Genomic DNA, 22,208 nt, shown 5'->3' on the forward strand with positions numbered 1-22,208 from the left:
AGAGCGCAGCAGAAAGCACAGTACGACCGCTCGCACCGGGATGTTCACTACGAAGTGGGCGATCTGGTGCTTCGGCGCCAACACGTTCTGAGCGATGCTAGCAGACAGTTCGCGGCCTCGTTGGCGCCGAAATGGATCGGGCCGTTTCGCGTGCGAGAGAAGCTTTCCTCGCTCGTTTACAGGCTCGAGGACTTGCGGTCGAAACCGACAGGCGGACCGGTGCACGTATGCGACCTGAAACGCTACGTGCAACGAGACGAGTGGGTCCAGGACACAGCCCGACCCGCGCCGCAGTCGGAAAACGAGCGCTGCGATCAGCCGGCGAACTCCGCGTCCCGCTATAACTTGCGCCGTAGGCAGAAATAAAATCTGCCTGCGCGGACTATAGCGAGGGCAAAGGCCGACACGCAGTCTCGTTAGATGCATGAACGTACGGGCCGCTCATGCCGATCAATGTTACGTAAGACTTACTTGCGTTAACCCTCATGACACTCGTGAGGGCCGAACAGCTACGTAGCACGCGCTGCGGGAGTTGGTTACTTCTGTGTTGACCTTTTCAGCGCAGATGGAAAAGAAGCAGGGCGCATCAGAACGACATCGTTCGCCACTACCACCAACTAGAACCATCTAGAGCCACCATCCAGCTTCGGCAACGCGCCGCGCCCATGGCCCGCCTCTACGCCCAGCCCGCGACCTGAAGCCGCCACCCTGCTGCCACCTGGGCGCCCCTGCTACCTGCCACGCCGCATCGGAGCCAACCGCCTGCCTAACGCCTGCCGACTGTACGCCGCCGCACCCGCCTACCCAAGAGCAAGCTGGCAAAACGAAGACAGAGCAGCCGCGGCCCCGTTTACCACCTCAATCCTGGGCCCTCACCAGCTGACCAGGCATGCCAAGGCAGCTCAACCGCGGCCTCTACCATGGAAGCGCCGCGGCCCTAGCCCCTGAAGCCACCTGACCTAGTCTCTCAGAGCGGCGCGGCCACGGACCTGGCCTCCAAGCAATCCAAGCCGGTGCCAAGGAGGCGGTCGACCATATTCACCGGAGCGGCGCAGCCGCGCGTACTCAGAAGACTGTAACCGGTAGCAAGCTACCTGTCGACGTCGGCATCTCGCGGGTGGTCAAGCATTCGGACCAGCTGATCGGTGCGGGCGTGGCGCGGACATCAACAAGTGTACCGGCGGGAGCCGAAGAACTTCGATCCCTGGATGGCTGCGCCCGCTTCTCTGTCCGGGAGGCTTCTTAAGGAGGGGAGGATGTGGGATATACAGATATCCCTCGCCTGCCCGCGCCGAGTCACGAGACGAGAGCGCAAGCCGCAGGGAATGGGGAGAGGAGGGCACCCGGCAACTCTCCTCACTCTCAGCTCGGACGTGACGTCACGCCTACGCTCTGGCATCTTAGGAACGGGGTGAACGACCCCTCTTGGTTGCAACCGGTTGCTCAAGGGGATGCAATGTCGTAGGGGTTTAAGGCGAGCTCACGCGGGAACAAAGGCTGTCTAGTCTCTCCTCTCGCGGCGGTGACTGCCCGATTGCCCCGCCGACCCCGTCTCCTGCCCGCGCCCTCCCGGATTATTCAACGCCGGTCGACGACGACCTGGTAAGCTGCTGAACCATATATTATCGGATAGAACATTCTTCCGCAGTGTGCTTTGCCTTGCGCTAGGTAAATAAACGGTTTCCTAGCGTACTCTGTTCGCTGCCTACTTCGTCCGAACCCGCCGTGGCTGTGACTTTGCTCCACGGGTTGGGGACACGAGAACGCCCGCGCATAGCTGACACGGAAGCTCGCCTTCCCGGCCGGCTGCTCGCGGGTGACCCCATAATATCCAGGGCCAGTATGGCTCGCGTAGAGGCTGTACGACGCTTAGTGCAAAAGAGGGACTCATTAAGCGCGAGAAGTACGTCTTGCGCCGAGATGTTTGGGCGGAAGCCGTATTGAACGTTTGAGAGAAAGCCTGTTGTTTCTAGGAATGGTTGCAGGCGATTGAGAATGACATGCTCGAAGAGCTTGCCAATTATTCCGGAGACCTCCACTACGGCACCTCTTCCTCTCTTTCTTCTTTCACTCCCTCCTTTATCACTCCCCTTACGGCGCGGTTCGGGTGTCCACCGAGATATGTGAGACAGATACTAAGCCAGTTCGCTTCCAAAAGCCAGAAACAAAAACAAAAAGCGGGTCTCATATATACCACCACCAAGGAAGGTTTGTGCGGGTGCCTCGCCTCGCGAAGGGCACGGCTGCAAATGCATGCGTGTAGCTATGAATAGAAAAGTCCTCGAAGGGAGTTCTAAAAATGTGCCCATCGCGGAGTTTGTGAACCATATCAAAGGCACGCTCCGATAGGCGCGTTAATCCCATAACAGTGCGGTTGATTGCGCTCACCGGAAGTGGGAGGAATCGGGATCCATGTATATACTATATATACTTGTGCAGGCTGAGCAGCAGTGCAGGCGTACCCGCGCAACGTGAGCGGTATTTGTGCCCGAGATATATCAACACGTTCGAACAGCCGTGGCAGCCATGCAGATAGAGGCGCTGGGGCTGCTTGTTTACGGCAAGGGTCTTACACGCGGTCCGCTAAGCCTTCTCGGGCGGACCGCTGGCCCTAACGACATCTCCTTTGTTCCAGTAACGCATTTCATTAACGGTGTTCATGGCAATTGACACCAGCCGTTTGCTTACCTGCCATAAGTTATAAGTAGGTGTTGGACGTTTCGGCTTTTATTTTTCGAAAATTCGGCGGTCTTTTTTCGGTGTTTATTTGCCTGTGTGAGTTCGTGGATCAGGGCCTCAACCTCAAAGTCACTGTAATAAAAAAATTCCCAAGATACCTCTGTCTCACCACGTTTCAGATTCGCGGTGGCTCAGTGGTAAGGCGCTCGTCTACCGAGCCGGAGTACCCGGGTGCGAACCCGACCGCGGCGGCCGCGTTTCGATGGAGGCGAAACGCAAGAGGCGCCCGTGTGCTGTGCGATGTCAGTGCACGTTAAAGATCCCTAGGTGGTCGAAATTATTCTGGAGCCATTCACTACGGAGCCATTCACTACGGCACTTCTTCCTCTCTTTCTTCTTTCACTCCCACCTTCCTCCCTTCACTTACGGCGCGGTTCAGGTGTCCGCCGAGATATGTGAGACTGCGCCATTTCCTTTCCACAAAAACTAATTTACCAATTTACCAATTTATTCGAGCGCATTCTTACCTTTCTGCTATGACCTACTGTAACCGGCACTGAATAGCCAGCTAGATACCATGCATGCCAGAAATACCTATTTCGCTTAAATCCCACTTTTAAAACCTGAATTCGGCGTACTTTCATCGGTGTTTTTCGGTTTAAACCGAAAAGTCCAACCCCTAGATATAAGTAATTGCTGCCTACTTTGTCAGTTAAGTCCAGGACAGGACATCAGTTTTAATTGTGACGCAACTGGGGAATATACGGACATAGTGAAGGTACTGGTCCATTTTTCCGATGCGTAGCAAAACCCTTCTTTCAAAGTTTCCGGGTCGCTTGTATCGAGTAGTTAAGACTGCCACTGAAAACCAATGGGGAATGTTTTTCACGATAATGAAAACGTTAAGAGCAAAAAAATGCAGGCCCGCCGAGCGGAGATCTACAGATATTTGATTGCTATAGTGTATTCTTACGATATACGAAAAAAATTGAGTTCGTGAAAAATCCGCATGTCCAGAATTTCCGGGTATGAGACATATTGAGGCAATGCATGATCGCCTACCTTCGCGCCATTCGGACGCTCATAGACGGCACGAAGGGTCCACTGCTCTCTTCCCTTTCCGTTCCTTTGACTTTCCGGATACTGGCCCATGGGAGACAAAGGTATGCCAGAAATTCAGGGGCACTTTGACGTTCTAGAGTGCGCGAGGCGGAAGCCTTCCCACGCAACTTGCCGTTGGCACACACGAGGCGGCTATGGGGCGACTTGTATTGGCTAGCCATGACTAATTGGGTCATGACTGATTAGTCATGAGCCATGACTTACTAGTCATGATTGGTTATTGACTAACTAGTCATGACTGGTAGATGACTAGCCAGTCATGACGGGTTAATGACTAGTCTGCGATGACTAATTAGTTGATAACTAGTCATGGTTATTTAATGACTAACATGTCATGACTGATTAATGATTAACTAGTCATGACTAACCAGTCATGGCTAGACATGACTAATCAGACATGACAAACCAGTCATGATATAGTCATGACTATGTCCCCAGTCATGACTGGTTAATGGCTAGTTAGTCATGGTTAATTAGTTGATGACTGGCCAGTCATGATTGGTTAGTCATTAACCAGTCATGACTTGCGACTAGTAATGACTAGTTACGACTTTCACTTCATATGTAACGGACGGACGGACGGAGCCATGGCCGCAAGTATATGAGTGCTTAAAGGCTTTCGCCTCAATACGGTCGGCGTGGCGAGATAACTTTGAGGACGTTGATTCACGGGCTTGCCATGTTCAACTGCGTCCAGAGCGCGTGCGTGGTGGTGGTGAAAACATTTATTACGAATGAACAGGAGGTATGTTTAGATCAGCCCGTAAGGGACCGATCCTTACAAACACTAGGTGGAGGTCCCTAGTATGGGACCCCAGTGGCGGTTGCCGCCGCCCGGGCGCGCCCGACTAAGGCTTGTTGGGCCTGTAAGTCGTGGCAGCCGAGCAGGGTCGCCTCCCAGTCCTCCCGGGTTGGGTTGGGGATGGGGGGAATAGCGGGGTTGGAGGGGCAGGCCCACACCATGTGATAAGTGTCAGAAGACACTGCACTACAGTGTGGGCAGCTGCCGCTAAAGGAGGGGTCAAAATGTTTTAGCGCTGCCGGGCACAGCAATGTATTGGTGAGAAGGCGGAGAAGGAGCCGCTCATCCGCCTTCTTCAGGCCTTTACATGGGCTAGGGTAAAGGCGATGACAATTTTGATAATATGTTGTAATATCTTTGAATGTATAGACCGGATTAAAATCGGGTTCCTGATCGGACGGGGAGGAGAAAACAGCCCGGTGAGAGAGCGCGCGGGCGGCTGCGTCTGCTGCCTCGTTTCCTGCCAACCCCTGATGAGCAGGGGCCCATATGAGGTGACGGTGTGCGGGGTCCGTATCCCGTATGCAATTTTGGTATATTCGATAGGCTAGGAAGGGAGTGCAGCCTTGTTCGACGTTCCGACAGGCCCCTCGCGAGTCGGTGATTATGTATTTTGAATTGGAATGTGAGGCCGCGAGAGCAATCGCGACCTCTTCTGCTTGTGTTGCACTGCGGGCTCTGAAAGTTAGGCCGTTAACTGTGTTGCTGTTGTGAACTACCGCGGCCGTGTACCATCCCCCGTGGTGAGGGCCGGAGGCGTCCACGTAGTATACACCTGTTTTGTTGCCATAATATCGGGCTAGCGCTTCCGCTCGTGCCAGGCGCCGACCATTATGGTCTTCATGTGACATGTTTGCTGGAAGAGGCCGCACGTGGAGGGCACGTCTCCACAGTTCCGGGATGCGAAACCTGTCTTCCATTGGAGGGGTGTGTTGGATATGGAGTCGAGCAAGAAGGCGGCGACCCGACTCCGTTAGCGACAAGCGCGTGTACTGGTTTGTAAGGTGCGCCTCCCGGAGTTCCCGGAAAGTATTCACCACCCCAAGAGCCATAAGCCGGCTGTTTGAAGTAGTGATGGGGAGGTCAAGGGCACGTTTAACAATTTTGCGAAGGATGACCTCAAGGGCGTCCTCCTCTTGTTTCCGTAGGTGGAGATAAGGAGTCGAATAGAGAATTCGACTAGTTACGAAGGCGTTTGCCAGCCGCAAGGCATCCTTACTTCGTAACCCTCCGCGTTTGTTGGAAACCCGGCGGACCATGCGGCCCACCTGGTCCCCCACCTTACGGAGTTTGGCCAATGTAGTGTCTGGCCGCCTGTGTTTGTGGATGTAGAGTCCGAGTACCCGTATCTCATCACTTTCGCGTATGGGACCACTCTCAAGAGAGAGAGATATTTTAGTTGTGCACTTCTGTGAGGGGCGGAGGTGCACAAATTCCGATTTTTGAGGGGAACATTGAAGACCGCAGCGGCGGGCGTAGCGGTCTACTATCGTCGCCGCTGTTTGCAGGCTGGTTTCAATATCTCCTGTGCTGCCCTGCGTGGCCCACAGAGTGATGTCATCGGCGTACAGGGCGTGCTGCACGCCGGCGACACCACTCAGCTGGGCCGGCAGGTGCATCATGGCCAGATTGAAGAGCAGCGGGGAAAGTACCGCGCCTTGAGGGGTTCCCCGCGTGCCGAGTAGATAAGGACCATGGTCTCTATCTTGAATTCGAATGTAGGATTGACGATCTATTAAAAATTGGCTTATGTATTGGAATGTATTGAGGCCGCAGTCGGTGTGACTTAGGTTAGTGAGTATGATCTCATGTGTTACATTGTCAAATGCCCCTTTAAGATCCAAGGCGAGTACTACCCTGTCATTATGGGGGCATTCGACGGGGTCAAGGACTTCCCGATTGAGTTGCAGGAGGACATCCTGTGCGGATCTGTGTGGGCGGAATCCGAACATGGTGCTCGCAAAGACTTGTTTGTTTTCAAGATATGTAGATAACCGATCCCGCACCATCGTCTCCATTAGTTTGCCCACACATGAGGTGAGAGAGATGGGGCGGAGGTTATCTGTGTCAATTGGTTTGCCAGCTTTAGGAATAAAAGTGACCAAAGCCGTTTTCCATTCGATTGGCAGGGGGGTGTCCCCGCGCCAAATCGCATTGACGTATTCCAGGAGGGACTGGTATGCCAAGTCGGGCAGGTTCGTCAAAAGCTTGACGGTGACCTTATCCCGTCCTGGCGCAGTGCCCCGTTTCATTTTGGCGAGAGCCGCCCGCAGATCATGGAGCTGGAAAGGTTGATCCAGCTCCGTGTTCTCTCTGCCTGCATAAGAGTACGCAGATCCACGGGGGTCTTGGGCTGTACACAGATACTGGTCCCGAAGTTTCTGTGCCAGTTGAGTCGTGTTGCCAGAAAAAGCGTGCAGGGCTCGGTGCAAATGTTTTTGTGTTTCGGTTCGTGTTTGTGTTGGGTCGATTAGGGCTCGAAAGAGACGCCACGTGTTTCGGCTGGACATTTGTCGCGCGGCCGTATTGCATCTATCTACCCAGTTGGAGTCGGCGAGTTGGGCCGCGTACTCTGCCGCTTTCTGGGTAAGCTCGGCAATTCGAGCTTTAAGCTTTCTATTGTGTTTCTGGCGTCGCCAACGGCGGACGAGGCTGCGACGGGCTTCCCAGAGGTGTAGAAGGTGGTTATCCACGTCCGTGACCGCCTCTGAGAGCTGGATGTGTGTTTCATGCGAGGAAAGGTGTGCCAGCAGCTGTTGGGACCATGCTGTGTAGCCTTGCGCGGAAATGGGTGTATTATCAAGTGAGTTAAAATTTTGCCTGAATTTCGTCCAATCTGGGATATGGGCTTGTGTTCTGGGACGCTTGAGGGGGCGTGTGCGTAGTGTAGTGTGAATGATGCAGTGGTCGCTACCGAGGGTCTCCTCGGTGTTGAGCCAGTCTGCGTGTCGTATGTTGCGAGTGAAGGTTAAGTCCGGACACGTATCCCGTGTCACGGAATTTCCTAGCCGGGTTGGGTGGACAGGGTCCGTGTGGAGGGTGAGGCCCAACGTGGACGCAAGCTCCGCCAGCTTACGCCCGCGCGACTCCTCCTTGCGATACCCCCACTGCTGACTGGGAGCGTTAAAGTCGCCCACAATCAGCAGGGGATCGCGGCCCGCTACTCTTAGCGCGCGGCTAAAGAGGTCCGCAAAAGTCACTCGCTTTAGTTTGGGAGAGCAGTACACGTTGAGTATATGCAACGGTGGGTCCCTGCGGCGGACTGGTAGGAGGGTCACCATTACATAAGAGTACTCTAGTTGGAGGTCGAGATCCACTAGGTTGGCTGTGTAGTCTTTGTGAACGAGAAGACAAGACGCGGGATCCTGTTGGAACGTCGTGTAATTTGAAATTGTGGCGCCCAGGCCTGGCTCTTGGAGGGCAACCACGGCTGGTAAGGACCCGAAAGTTTCAAGGTAGAGGCGGAAATTGGCCCGCTTAGTGCGGTCCTTAAAGCCTCTACAGTTCCACTGTGTTATTGAAGTTGACATGGCCGAATTGGATATGGCGGAACTCCTTTGATTAAGGTGTCTCGCCATGATTTAAAATTCTTGGGGGGGAGGAGGAGGGATTGGCTGCCTCAGAGCCAGCTACTTGCGCCATTAAGGGGGTGATGACGGAAGGAGCGGGGCAGCTGTCCTCATTGTCCGAATCAATAATCAGACGGTTGAATTTTGAAGGGCGGGATACGTCCCTAATGGGTCCCGTCCGACGGAGGAGGCGAGGGTTGTCCGAGATGTGTTTTGAGACCACCGCGGGGACGGCAGATTTGACCTTTGTCAAGATCTGGTCCATGGCGGTCTCGATCATATATCGCAATTTAGAGGTTAAGCGCTCCTCCATCGCAGAGATGGCTGTCACGAGGGCAGGCGAGATCTCCGCGTCGCTCTCCATTGCGTCCGAGTTCTGCGGGCTCGGTGCGGCGGACGCCAATTTTGTCTCTAAATTTTGAATTTTGTTGAGCAAAAGCTCATTCTGTGCCCGGAGCGCGTCTATCTGTTTTTTGTACTCCGCGTCGAGTGCGGAGACGGTTACGGGGGAGGTTGAGGGATGGGAGGAAGAGGAGGCGATCTCAGCCCAGCTGCTCACCTGTTTGTCGTGTTGAGGCGCTGATGCCCGGGCGTCGGCAGCGCCAATTGTCTTGAGGGCCGGGAAGTGGCCAGTGTCTCTGCCGCTGGGCGGTGGAGGCGCCGTCTTCTTCCCGGGCGCTGGCTTCACCGATGGTGAAGAAGGTGACGATGTCTTGTGGTCGGTGCCGTGAGCACCACGCGGCGTTCCGCCACCGGCACCTGGTTTTGAGTGACTTGGCTGCTTGCCAGGTCTCTTGTTTTTTGGCACCTCTGGGCGTTTAGCCTTGGGGCCATACACCTTGAGCTGCCGGAATTTTCCCGTGCAGTCGCGGGAGTTGGTAGCGTGGGCTTGCCCACAGACTGCACAGGACAGAGTACATTCATGCGGCGCCTTGACTCCGTCGACGGTCGGCGCCGTTTGGCCACACAGGCCGCACTTTTCGTCCGGGCAGGGGCAGGTGTCTGCTCGGTGGCCCACAGTGCCGCACCGCACGCAGGCCGGAATGGTTCTCTTGTACGCACGCACAAGGGTCACCTCAGAGTTATAGTGCACATATCGCGGCACCACTTTTCCCACGAAGGTGAGCGACGCGACGTCGGATTTGCCAAGCTTGCGGATATCGGCAAGCTCTCCAGCACGCCACTGGATCTTGTTTTGGAGGGACTCACTGGTCTCGTGCTTGGCCACGGTGATGACGCCGCGGCACACGTCTCCAGTGAGTTTCAACTGGCCGTACATAGAGAGCTGGCCCTTCGGTGATGTTAGTTGAAAATCCCGCAGAAGCTTGTCCGCGACGTGCGGCTCTCTGGTGCCTGCGACGATGAGGTTTTGCTCCCATGTGGGGAGCAGGCTGAGGGATGCTGCGGCCTTGGCGCCCAGGTAGGCCGCGAACGCTGCTCCCAGCTCGCCATGTTGGTAGACATCCCTCAGAGCGACGGTCACCCGGGGCTTCAGGATGATCACGATGTCTTCTGGATGAAGACGCGGCAGTGGCTTTGGTTTCCAAGAGGGTCCCGTCTTAGACTGGGCCCCTCCGTGAAGCGCTGCAGCGCGCGCAGCAGCGTTGTCCCGTGTTGAGCGGCCTGCCGACGTGGCGTCCGCTTTCTTCGAGGCGGCGTCCCGCTTGCGGGAGCGGCGTTCCACTAGTTTGAAGAGCCTCGGGTTCTCGATGGGCGCAGAATCCGGACTCTCAGGCGTTGGAGCTGAGGGAACCTCGGACCAGGCCATGGCGTCCGGGTCGTAGCCGCGTTGTACTTTTTGGGCAGCCATCTTGACACGGGTGGGCGACTCACTCACGGCCGAGCGTCGGCGTAGGCGTTAGGCCTAGCGCCGTCGCCACGAAACGCAAGTGAGGATCGGCCCTAAAATGCGTAAATGTTGCCCCACCTGTGTGTGAGTGGTGTCCACAGGTAGCTGTCGACTTCGCGAAGACAGACGCGGCTGCGTTGACGGGGTTCCGGCCGAGGAACCGTGGCTCCAGCCAAAAGTTGGCGGAGACGATGCGCTGTACGTCCACTCGCTCCGCGCGCTCACAGCGCCCCCCGAGCGCGTGCGTGCTCCCCACGTGTCCCTGCAGGTTACGTCAGATCGCTGAAGTGTTCTCGAAGATTCGAGGAAAAGATGGGCCGCCACACGAACTTCCTCGAGCAGCCTTTCCGAATGAACCGCGGCTCTGATGGCCGCGGCTCTGTGTGCAAGATCTGTCATCTTGTCTTCATGGTCGTCACCTTTTGACGTATCTCCATTTGGCCTTCCTTTCTTCCCTTTCATTCCGTTCCCAAATGTTTCGTGTCAGCTGGAAATGCTTAAACGGGCACTGTAAGGACGAATTTAATTTGCTACCACCCTCCGATGACCAAAAGAAATGAATAATCAGCTGTGGCCGTTCTCGGAAGCAAACGGCGGTTCGTCAAGTCCGTGAATTTGAGCCGTGAATCTCTGAGGCCAGACTGCTGTGCCGTTCCCTCCCAGACTGTGATCATGGAGTCCCCTTCGGCTCTGACGCCATGCGTTTGAACCGAGAGGCCCGAGTTAGTTTTTTTTAAATCTATTTAAACGTGACAACGTTTAGGCTCCCGTTCTACGAAAACCCAGCGTCGTGGGCGTTGTGAGCGAGAAACCCCCGGAGAAGCACCCAAGGGGGGGGGGGGGGGGGCACGTACCTCGGTCACGTGATCCTGTGGCGCCATCTCAACCTACCCACTGGACTGTGAGCAAACTGGCCACCGTGGGAGGTGGCAGCTAAATTAATGGTTGGTCGCGAGCGATTGCTCGAAAAGAGCAACCTGGGTCGCACAAGGCCCATCGGTACAGCAGCACCTGCGATTGGAGGGCAAGGGCGCACCGCTAACCGCTGCACCACTGCTCCAAGTGAGGCATAAGGACTCCCAGCGATATATGAATGTAGAGAATAACCAATCCCACATGTACGGGCATTAACCCATTAAAGATATAGAATTATACCCATAAATGCGTCTTTTGCTCAAGAGGAAACATCAACCCAGACAGTGGAAGCCACGGAATCGGCATTTACTGATGATGAAAATCGAATGGTGTTGTCTCCAGAGTCCCTATAACAGAGCAATCTTCTGAACTATATTACTTCCCAGCGAAATCTATATCAGAGAGGCTTTAAAAGACTTGAGGCGTCGTCGCCGCCGGAGTAGTGACTATACTTCTGTTGTAACAGGAAATTCATTTGCACCACCACTCCGGAGAATCACGTGAACGCCGTAACCGAAGAGCGCATCTTGTCGTGTCCGTTTGCTGACGAATGAAAATACTTCACTTGCGACCATAATGCACACACTGTCTGCAATCTGTTCACCTTGCTGGAAGAGAACCTTCTCGAGAAAGAGCAACAAGTCCGGTGTTTTAATTTTTTTCCCCTCAAGAAGTTCTTGATTTCCTGCAATCGAATGCCTTTTGTCGCTTTCGAAGGACTCCCGCAGTGCTGCCCAAATCCCGGATTGCACCCATTTACGCCTATTATGGCAAAAGCATATGCCCGCCAAATGCAGAGCAACAAGGCACAGATGCGATCAACTGTGACCCGTATTTCGATGCAGCTGAAATGGAAACACGGCCGCCTGCTGAGCGCTGTCAGCGAGCTTTAATTAAATAACCTCGGCTGTGGTCTAAATTAATCCGTGGTAGCTGCCCTCCGCTTCAACGTCTCTCATAGCTTATGTACAGTCCGCGTCACCGTTGTGAGGAGCGCTCGAGCGGCGAACTCACCCCGGCAAAAATCGATATCGATACCAATCGCAGATTCTAGCTTTTAGCTTCAATGCGCGATGCACACTGCTCGAACGCTTTACACAAGGATGATGCAGACTGTACGGAGTCGCGACGTTGAATCACACACATATACCAGCATTGTAAGTGATAGAGAAGCTGAACTCCCTATAGACCCCATCCACGCCAACAAGGACTTCTTCATGGGGCCACTGTCCAACTAGACCGCGGACTGCGCACTCTCATCGGCCAGCGTCCACAACGGACAAAGCACAGCTAGATCGTATATCAGTGATAAATCATGCCTCGCATCACAGTTTTCGGTTACTACCATTGCTGGTTACAATTGTGGCTCCTCCAAATTACTGTGGAATTCCGGCCAATTTTGCAATTCACGTTTCAGATCCTTTGACCCAGATCTGAAGCTCCGGCTTCCATCAGGCCAACCACGACGAGAAGAAACTTTGCTGTGTCGCCTCTGGCTTGGTGTAGCTTTCACCAACCAATACTCATTCTTAATCGGTATGGCTGATAGCCCTGCATGTGCCATCTGCAGGAATGACGAGACTACAGTCTTTGTGACTGCCCTGACTACACCGCCGAAAGGCAATCTCTCAGCCGTGCGCTGGAGCGCCTAGATCCACGCCCACTGACGGAAATGAAGATTATCATCCTCTGTCCGCTGCGGTCGTCGGCGGTGAAGGCCTCCAAGGCACTGCTCCGCTTCTTGCGAACTTCTGGCCTGCACGATAGACTGTGACGTCACCGAACACTGACTTTTTAGAGTGGCTTCAATTTTCTGTTACTCCCCTTTCTCTTTCATTTTTTTATCCCTTCACCCTCTTCCCCCTCGTGTAGGGTAGCAAACCGATTATTCTTCCGGTTGATGATGATGATGAAGTCCTCGGGCTAACCTCTCTGCCTTTCCTCTTCTACCTCTTCCTCCTCCTCCAAGTTACTGTGACAACGCGTGATGACGACACGCAGTGAATTGCGGAGAATGACAGTGATATTGAGGTATATGCTCGTCGAAAAGTATCATGTCACCTGGAGAAAGAACCAGCGTTTCCGAATCAGTGCATCAGCTGCTCATCATGCGGACAGCCCTCAAATCGATTATGACGATGATGACGATTTGGTGGCGCAAGGGCAGCTTGACGAAAGAACGCCATGGCTGGCGCGCTTTCGGCCAGCACAAGGTGTGGTCGAAGATGCGTTTCCCAAGCCTTTCATCCGCCGACCACCGGGCCAGAGGAAAGCTTGGAACCCATCGGAAGAAAACCGGTGGCCACCCGGCGCCAGACAGCTTCGAGGCGAAATGTCTTTGTGCCTCATCCGTACCAGAGTGCTGCATTATTGTCAGGGCCCTGAGCGCTGCTGGAAAGACTCGACACGGGGCGAATTTGAGAAAAGGGGGGTGCGAGCAGAGGCCAAGATGAGAAATTTTCGTTGGATAAAACAGCACTGTAGACTTTATTTTTTTACAAAAGTTCAAGGAATGCATCGCGCAAATAAAAACACGCTGCCTTTTCCTTTTGGGAAACTGCCTTTTCCAGCAGTTTTCCAAAGATTTGTCCTAAAACAGCTGGACCACACATGCTCTAAGCAGTTCCTCGTACCATATGTCCAGCTTATGTTGATGTTGTTCGCCTTTCAAAACATGGCACATACCCACGATCGGCACAACGCATCTCGTCTTTCTCCTGCGCATGCATAGCCTCTGCACTGAGGACGAAGAAGACAAAGCGTCCCCGCGTGCCGCAGAACAGAAATGGCGGAGCAGGCGACCCAGACGGTAAGTGCTTCGGGCTCCCATCGTGCGCGTCGCTTTGCGCTAACACGGCGCCGAAACACTCCGTGGCACATGCGTTTTGGGATCCTGTACTTATATCTGGCCTGCTTAGGAAGCAGCGTCCGCCTTAAAAAGTGCTCGAGGGAGACGTCCGTACTGTGAGAAGCGCGTGACGTCAGCAGCAACCAGCGCTGCTTCCGTTGCTGCTGCGTTCAAAAGGAGGCACGAAGCAGGGTGTAATGTCGATAGCAAACTGATGTCAGTCTACTCTCAAAACCACAGCGCAGTTGGGTGCGGTCGACACTGCTGCTGCTGCTTCGCGTTCAGAGTGATCCCATTCTAACCATAACAAGCAGCGCATGAGCCCGCTTTGCATCGCGGAGTCATGTGAACAGCTCTCCCCGACTGAAGGACATTTACGCTGTAGCAGGGTCACGGCGGCCCGTCGTCACGGCCCAGAGACAACAGCGGCGTACGCAGAGTTGCCAAGGAGCGCCACAGAAGAGAGCTAAACTACATGTCCAGCTTTGATGGAACGACATTTTTGAAGAGACAGAATTGGAATATATGCCCACTTGAGTGTCTTCGTCTGTGTTCATTCACTCTGCCTTTACAAGTCTTCTCACGTACCGTGATCTTGCATGTTTATTTTTCCTCTTATCCTGTTTAAAGTGCTCGTCCCCGACCCCTCTGTCGTCGACGGTCGCAGGTGGACGTGCAGGCGCAGCGCGACGGTGGCGCCGTCTCTCCGAAGCTGCACGCCAAGGACAGCGAGTCCCCTTTCTTCGATGAGGCCCTCATGCAGGCCGGCGAGCAGCAGCAGCAGACGCCCACCGAGGGTATGTTGCGCGCATGCGCAGACGACCTCTGCAACCGCAATGGCTGCCGACTGCTAGGCCTAAGGACGCGCGATCATTCCGGCTGCGGCAACGGAATTTCGATGCAGGCGAAATGCAAAAACGCCCGTGGGCTGCACTGTGTTGCGTCAGTGCACGTTAAACAATTGCGGGCGGCCTAACGGAGCCCTCCACTGTTGGCGTTTCTCACAGTCAGAACTCACGGGCAGCTTTATGACGCTCAATCCCGCATGTCAACTTACAGGTGCCTTCGGTATTATAACGGGAACGACCAATTTGCACAGAAAGACGAATTTGTTGGTTCATTTTCCAATTTCCTCAAAAAGAGGAATCTGTAGCTTCTTTTTCTAATTTGCACAGACGAATTTCTTCGTGTTTTTCCAGTTCGCACTCAAAGACGAATTTCTTGGTTGTTTTTCTACAAAAGTTGAAAATGACTTGGATTATAGGCCAAGACGAAAGCTAGCAAGAAAACAGAAAAAGTGCGCTTGTCAAACATAATTACAGAGCAATTAATAGTTAATTGAATTCTCGAACCTGCCTTTATACTAAAAGGGAGTAATTACTCATTGGCATCCACCCAAGCGCAGCCATACGGCTACAAAGGAAAACTATACAGCTTTCTCAGAAACTTCGTAGTTAAAGAAAAATACGTCCTGGTCCGGGGTTCGAACCCCGGACCAGGACGTATTTTATGCGAAGCATATTACTAGAGGTACACTACAGCCCTTCGCTGTGGTTACGCGCCGTGCACACCACGTGACACATGACGTCACGACAGAGGAAGATGAGGGTCCACCTCGCGCCGTCGCTGTGGTTGCACGCCATGCAGACCACGTGGTACAGTGACGACACACCACGTGACATACCACGTGACACATGACGTCACGACAGATCGCCGTCACGCGCTGGGAGAGGGAGAATGATGCCATCGCCCAGACACCGGAATGTCCTCGAGCGGCATTCCCGCGCATTTCGAACGCGCGTTCACACTCGGTGTAGGTGAAACGCTCGCTCCACCGGGCAGGCGGACGCGGCTTCCGTGGCAATCCAGGCGCCCACCCAACGCGCGTCTCGGGGTTAGTCGGCGTTCCGCTGTAGCCATGCCGTTGTCTTCCCCCACGACGAAGGCTTCTAGTGGTTGTATTAAAATGATCAAGTATTCAACCAAGGAAAGCCATGTATTAACAAGCCTAGCCATCAATATGCTTCGCATCTGACCAGGGTTAACCAAGTTAAGCCTCAGCCATTTTTTCTTTAACTACGAAGTTTCTGAGAAAGCTGTATAGCTTTCCTTTGTAGCCGTATGGCTGCGCTTGGGTGGATGCCAATGAGTAATTACTCCCTTATTACAAATTTACTCCACCTTGGGGGGATTCCCCTAAACATTTGACCAACATTGCCTTTATATGTGTACTATGGAGACGGCTCCTTCTCCCATGTGCGCCAGGCTTACTGAGACGAACAGAAACGGGGCTGCACGAGCTCACCGTCCGTATGCAGTTCTCCTTTGCCTCCGCGCACATCTTTTCTTTATTTTAGCCAATAGCTCATTCGAACGAGGGCTAAATACACGCTTCCATGCAGTCAGTTCCACAACACCTCGGTGCACTGCATTTGAGACAACCTGTGGGCATAAATTCGCGCCATCGGTAAATAGCAGCAACGTCATGCGGGGTCAAATAATGGCGCCTTTCTGAAGCTGCACTGATCTAAATAGAAAGCTGTGATGCGAGTTTTTACGATATATGGCACTTCTATTTAGAAAAAGCGTCAGCGCTGCATTGGTATATCGTTGTATAACCGAGAGCCCCATCATTTATCTACTAGTTGACGTTGGCCTGCGGACGGGTGCCCTTTGGTATGTCTCCAGTTTGATAATATATGGTCCGGATGGGCCTTGAAGTGAGCACTTTCAGGCGATGCAGGAGGCGGTTACACAATAGCTATCACTCTCACTCCATCTCGCAACAGGGTGGAAAGCCTGGGGGCTTTTTTCCTACTGCAAAAAAAACAAAAAGAAATCAGCTGCCTGGCGTGAATAAGAGCGGCGTCATCTAATACCCGATACGAAACAGTGACACGCCATTGATCTTTGAAATCCACGAGTTAAAAGTCTCGTCTATTGTCACAAGCGTCGCGAGCGCAGAATATAATGCTGTAATTCGTGTCACCGCAAGTGTGCAAACTCTTTCCGATCCCCTTGCGCTGCAGAACTGGCCAAGATGATGGCGAAGATGATGACCTGCTCTCCGATGGACGTGGGGCCCGACGGGGGACCCGTGCCTGCCGACGACTTCTCGGAGATGGTCTGTGGCACTGGCGACGCCTTATCTCTTTATCATCCACGAACATCATGTAGTCCTATCCAAAAGTATCTGAGGCACACGTATCTTGCTTCTTTTATTAGCAGTGTGGCTGATAGCTTTCACGGCTCCACTATCGTATTCGACTGCTGGTCACGAGGTCATCGATTCAGTACCCCGACCATTTCTTTCGATGGCGGCGGAAAGCGCAGTTGTGCCCGAGGGCTGAGATTACGGTGCACGTCACATAATCCCCACGTGGTCGAAAGTATAGTACGGAATCTTCCACTCACACCCAGTGCTGCTATGATCCGTAGAGCCCCATTACCGTTATAAAAATGATCTACAGACTTTCTATGGACTTCATGCAGACTCTATTGCCTTCCTATAGATATTTCCTTTGTTCAGTCATAGTCTAGACTAATAGACAAACGTCTACTGAAAGTGAATGACCATAAATCTACAGATTGTCTATAAACCGCCGCTAGACAGTCCATAGAAACAAATGTACTACAAGTGTATGAGTCTATGGACAGTCTATAGACTGTCTAAATAAACGTTTGTAAGGGGTGTACTACCACTATCATGGTGTGAGGGACGCCCTGCATGCATGTCCACATGCATACCTCCTGTACCCGCAGGTGCGCGGCCTGCTGTCCAAGGCCGAGCAGCCGGTGGGCGATGAGGAAGGCGCCCTGGAGCAGGCGGAGCAGCTGGTGGCCGACGGCAGGGGAGCGTTGGAGAAGCTGAAAGAAGCGCTGGACTCCCTCATCGCCATGGGAATGGGCGAGAACGCCGCCCAGCTCTGAGTCTGCGCCAGGCGACGAGGCACAGCGCGTGACGCCAGTCCGGCGAACGCCTCGAAATTACACGTGGCGCTCTGCCAACGAGCGAACCACTCCATGCCTCCTTTCTCTGTCTTATTGTATGGTCGGCCATTCGGTCCTTAATTAAGCGCTGTTATGGCCTCTAGAACACATGGTACCATTGTGAGCCAGTCAGACCTTTCCGAGCGCATGCTGAAGTGTATGCTGAACTGCACCGCCTAACAGCACTGAGCCTGGTGTAGACATCGACGCAGTGCACGGGCGCGTACCCGTTGGCATGCTCACTCTCGCCGTTCAGCACCAGTCGAGCTGGCCATGCACGCGTTATCTGCTGAAACCGCCACTTTTTGAAGAATTTGTTTCCGACTTACAATCGGGTAACGATTTTCCCTGACTATGCAGCAAATGATAGGCAGGAAAGGGACTGTCACCGTGTTGTCACTGCGCCATGCAGTAAAAGGGTTGCCGCATGTGTCCTTCCCTTGGTGTTTTTTTATTGCGAAAGCAATACTAGTTGCACTTTCAGCCCGTCGCGTAGCGAGGCCGGTAGCTACCAAATTAGCATATTGGATTGGATTGGTTTGGTTTGATTTGGATTGGATTGGATTGCATTAGATTGTATCACCGATCGCCACAAGTCTAACCACAAGCACCACCACCAGCTACACTACCAGCTGAACCATGGCGTAGCTACGGATATTGCTTTCGCAATTACCGGGCTTAACCAAGCTAAGCCACAGCCATTTTTTCTGCTTAGCTGTCACTATAGTTCATTATAGCTGTCACACACTGCCGCCTTTTGGCGTCTTGGACGGCCGCCGTGTGTTCGGTGTGGTTGGCGGCGCTGCAGGATAAGAAGGCGGCAGCGACGCCAGCGTCATCCGAACCGCACCGTTCACATCTCGCGGTTTGCATGCTGACCTAACGACGTTGCTGACGGCTGCTGCATCATGCTAGCCATCGTCGCCTCATGGCGGCTGCCACCCGAGTTAATCGCAGACTCGCGCGGGCATATCTGATGGAGACAAAATTTTATTAAACGGAATATTGTTGGGTGCGCAAGCCCGCTGGGCCTGCCCAAAGCATCTGCGGCTGGGCACCGATCTAGATGACCGGTCTCTATGGCAGCGGTGTGCCGTTAGGTGGGGCGGTGATTCAGTTCGGCATAAAGTTATAGTTCGGCACGTGCTTTCGCGGCTCCGTGCTTTCGCGGCTGATTGTAGAATCTTTCTGAGGACATTATAGCGTGTGGCCTCTGGGCCGTGCAGTGCGGCTGGCGTTGCACCCACAGCGCTTAAAATCTCTGAAGGTTTTGACTGGGCCGCTCGGAGCTTTGGACTGCCAAGGGTGCACGCCTTCGGAAACCCACTCTGTCTTTGTAAACCTTTTTTTGCCTGCGATTGGAGACGCTATAGGCCATGATAGCTACTACAACCCATGCCACCTGCGTGTGCACGTGAAGCGCGATGCTATACGGTGTCGGGACAGTTTATCATCGAAGCACCAAGGACGCCCCAGGCAGCTGCTCGTCATGTATACAACGAGATAAGTCATTAAATAAAGAGTGTGCGCGATTATAGAATAGGTGCTTTTTTGCAAACGTGGAGCCAAAATGCTGAGACAGCGTTTGCTGACACAACTTTGCCCATCTGCATGACCCAAACATGGAAGGTAGCTGTTGAGGGAGAAATACTCAACATGAATATTCAACCCTGTACAGACTGATATACCTCTGAGCAGCAAGTCTGGACGCTTCGTGTGTCCTTATTCTTATGGTCATGATCCACCATAACATCAGCCTGGACACCATGAATTCGTGGACCAGAACACAAATTCATCGCCGATTCATTGGCGTCTTGAGACAATGGAGCACCCTTTTGCGCAGCGCGCCAGGAAAGTAAAAAATAATAATAAAGGTCGTGTCCATTCAGCTGGAGTACATTGCGGGGGCACTCCCCACGGAGCACAGTACAGTGACGTGTACTTGCACTTGAGCTTACGTAAGCAGCTCTAGATTATCGACGGCTCCGAACTAAAAGCAAAGACTCGCTTAAAATGCCACCTCCAAAGGCGACTGTAAGGAACTACTGTGTAGGGCGCTGCCCTCGCGGCGGTGGCTGTCCATTGTGAACGACAGCACCGCCGCTACCTTCAGGGCGCCCCCACCCCTATCCCCCCTTATGCATACGCTAACTTCGGAAAGGCGCCTGATGGCCCACAGCGGCCTTGAAAGGTCAACGCTCATTTCCAGCTACCACGGTGCAGGGCGCTGCCCCCGCGGACGGGGCTGTCCATTATGAACGAAAGCCCCTCCAAGCACAGTGCAGTAGGGAGTTGGTCTTTTGACGCACTGCTATCTTCACGGTGTCTCTATCAATTTGTGGTGGAAAACAGGAACCCTGTCGTAGCTGGTATGCCGAGCCGACAGAGAGAGCCCAGGAAAGGACGATTCGAGCATTTTTCTGGCGACGTGGGGAACGACATGCATTCCTCACTTTTATCCGCCCGCTCATCGATCACTCTTGTCCGAGCGCCCCACCGTCTGTGCCGTACCGGCTTCTCTCTCATCTATTGTTTTCATATGACAAGCACTGAGGACAGGGGGTACGCATCTGTACCAAGATCTTGACTTGCAGTGCGAGGGGAGAGGGGGGCGGCGGTGTGCTTGGGACAGGTCGGAAGGAGAGCCCCAACGGGAGAGGATGTACATGCTCTTTCCGACGAGAGAGTGGTGTTGTATTTGTTCTTTATTTTCGTTTTCTTAGCGAGACCCTGGGTTTGAGGCTGAGCTCAACCCACGGGGTAGGTCAATTATTGGAGAATTGATGTTTGGGGCGGGCCACTGAAAATCACCGCCCCATTTCTTTGTTTGTTACGGTTATAAAAACCGAAGTAAACGGATGGAGACCAGCCTGAGCTGGGGCTCCATGCTTAGCATGTAACATCTCTAACCTGCTAGGTAGAAGAGTAAAGTAGCGCAGTTTGTTTTTCTTTTGGTAAATTCATTTCTTCTGTTTTCCAGTTTTACTCCTTGTACATGTGTGTTGTATGTGCTGTAAATATATGCTTCTCTTATATCAGTCATCATCTACAAGAAACGCCTCCTGGTCTTCCTTCACGCCGAATTAACTAGAGGAAGGGTTTGTGAACCTTCCTTTGAAGAATCTTTACTGCGACCGTTACTTCCGCTGCTCCGTTATCTTTCCTCTGTTAAAGTATCAACGAGTAGCATTGTCAGGAAAACCAAAGGCGTAGGGGGAAGGAAGACTCCATCAGAAAGAAATAAGGTACCCCGTCTATTTAACTCCAGGAACGTTTAGTAAGGGCCTGTGATGTGTTGCGCCACTGATGACGACGAAAACTCGCTGGCGGTTCCTGTCCATCATTCTCCCTCTGCTACAAATCTCACAAATTCCATCTCCTGCGTGCGTTTTCTTTTTGGTCTTTCTGCTTTCTGTTGATTTTCCTCTTCCCCAGCATTCTTATATTTCTGTTTATTACTTAATTAATTTATTTATTTTCTTAAGAAAAAAATTCATCACGAACATTATGCACCCCTCTTCTTGGCCGATCCCCCTGCGTGGATATGCGCCATTCAACGAGGTGAACAACAACATTGTTCCTTTTGCTTGGGGGATAGAGAAACAGAAGCGCGGCTGTCGAGCTTTGTGAAAGCCGCTTGAAGTGCCCTTTTTGTTCTTTCAAACAAACATAAGGTCAGAGGTTTGCGAGAATGCTTCCGGCGGAAGAACTTCCGGAATCGTCGGCGTTTTGCTTTAATTGCTGTCAGAGCAGACACATGCCCAAAAATTGTGGACAAAAACATTTTTGAGCGGGCAACCATTTATGAACGCCATTTTTTTCATACATTGTAAGATTTCGCTATAACAACCGATATATCCGCAGATCAGCCGACGTGGCAGTCTTGTATTTTTGTTCTATTAACTTCTTTCCTATCGTCGAAAGCGCTCCCCTTTAGTTTTCGTTGACAGCTTTACTGTTCGATACGATCAATGGAAACAGTTTATAAGAAATATTTTGCTACATATCAGAAGAATGCACGGACTGCATGCATTCAATATTTTCATAACGGTGTCTTACAATTTTCCAATTTTCAAAAATTTTCGCCGAGAATGTTGGACATGTTACAGCATTTGTGGCCCCTATTTTTACAGCCAAGTAGGGAGGCGGAAACAGGATTACAAACGCGCCTGTAATAGTGCTCCTCTATATATACAGGAACACTATATACAGCAGTATATACAGGAACGCTAGCCTGTAAAAGATAGCGGTTCTGGAAGCTTTTACAGGCTAGTGTCCCTGTATATGCTCCTGTATATACAGGAGCGTATACAAGAACACTAGCGTGTAAAAGCTTCGAGAACCGCCTAGTGTGCAGAAGGCGCAGCTGCAGCTTGGTATAGGCCGCCTACAGCTCAGCAAGCCGCGGTCGGGCACTCCGAGTTAAGCTTTTTC

At 52.8% G+C, this 22,208-nt stretch overlaps 1 protein-coding gene across 2 annotated transcripts; it reads left to right on the top strand.

Moving 5' to 3' along the window:
• Positions 1 to 1,263: 1,263 nt before the first annotated feature.
• Positions 1,264 to 17,808, top strand: LOC149362434 (uncharacterized). Of its 2 annotated transcripts, none has more exons than XM_089573038.1 (5): positions 1,264 to 1,602; positions 13,668 to 13,745; positions 14,452 to 14,581; positions 16,814 to 16,908; positions 17,547 to 17,808. In XM_089573038.1, the coding sequence occupies exons 2-5, from the start codon at positions 13,722 to 13,724 to the stop codon at positions 17,712 to 17,714; spliced, it is 417 nt and encodes a 138-aa protein (XP_089429164.1). In that variant the 5' UTR covers positions 1,264 to 1,602; positions 13,668 to 13,721; the 3' UTR covers positions 17,715 to 17,808. The 2 variants fall into 2 exon arrangements, with proteins under 2 accessions (XP_089429164.1, XP_089429165.1); XM_089573039.1 differs by lacking the exon at positions 1,264 to 1,602 and adding an exon at positions 2,626 to 2,704.
• Positions 17,809 to 22,208: the final 4,400 nt, after the last annotated feature.

Source organism: Amblyomma mixtum, chromosome 2 (assembly GCF_055824585.1).
Source record: "Amblyomma mixtum isolate Tamu chromosome 2, ASM5582458v1, whole genome shotgun sequence".
NCBI lineage: Eukaryota > Metazoa > Arthropoda > Arachnida > Ixodida > Ixodidae > Amblyomma > Amblyomma mixtum.

Excerpts from the sequence above, each read along its gene's own strand:
- LOC149362434 (XM_089573038.1), top strand. The coding sequence starts at position 13,722 with ATGGCGGAGCAGGCGACCCAGACG. Across the intron at positions 13,746-14,451 it reads CGGAGCAGGCGACCCAGACG|GTGGACGTGCAGGCGCAGCG; the intron begins GTAAGTGCTTCG and ends CGACGGTCGCAG. Across the intron at positions 16,909-17,546 it reads CCGACGACTTCTCGGAGATG|GTGCGCGGCCTGCTGTCCAA; the intron begins GTCTGTGGCACT and ends CTGTACCCGCAG.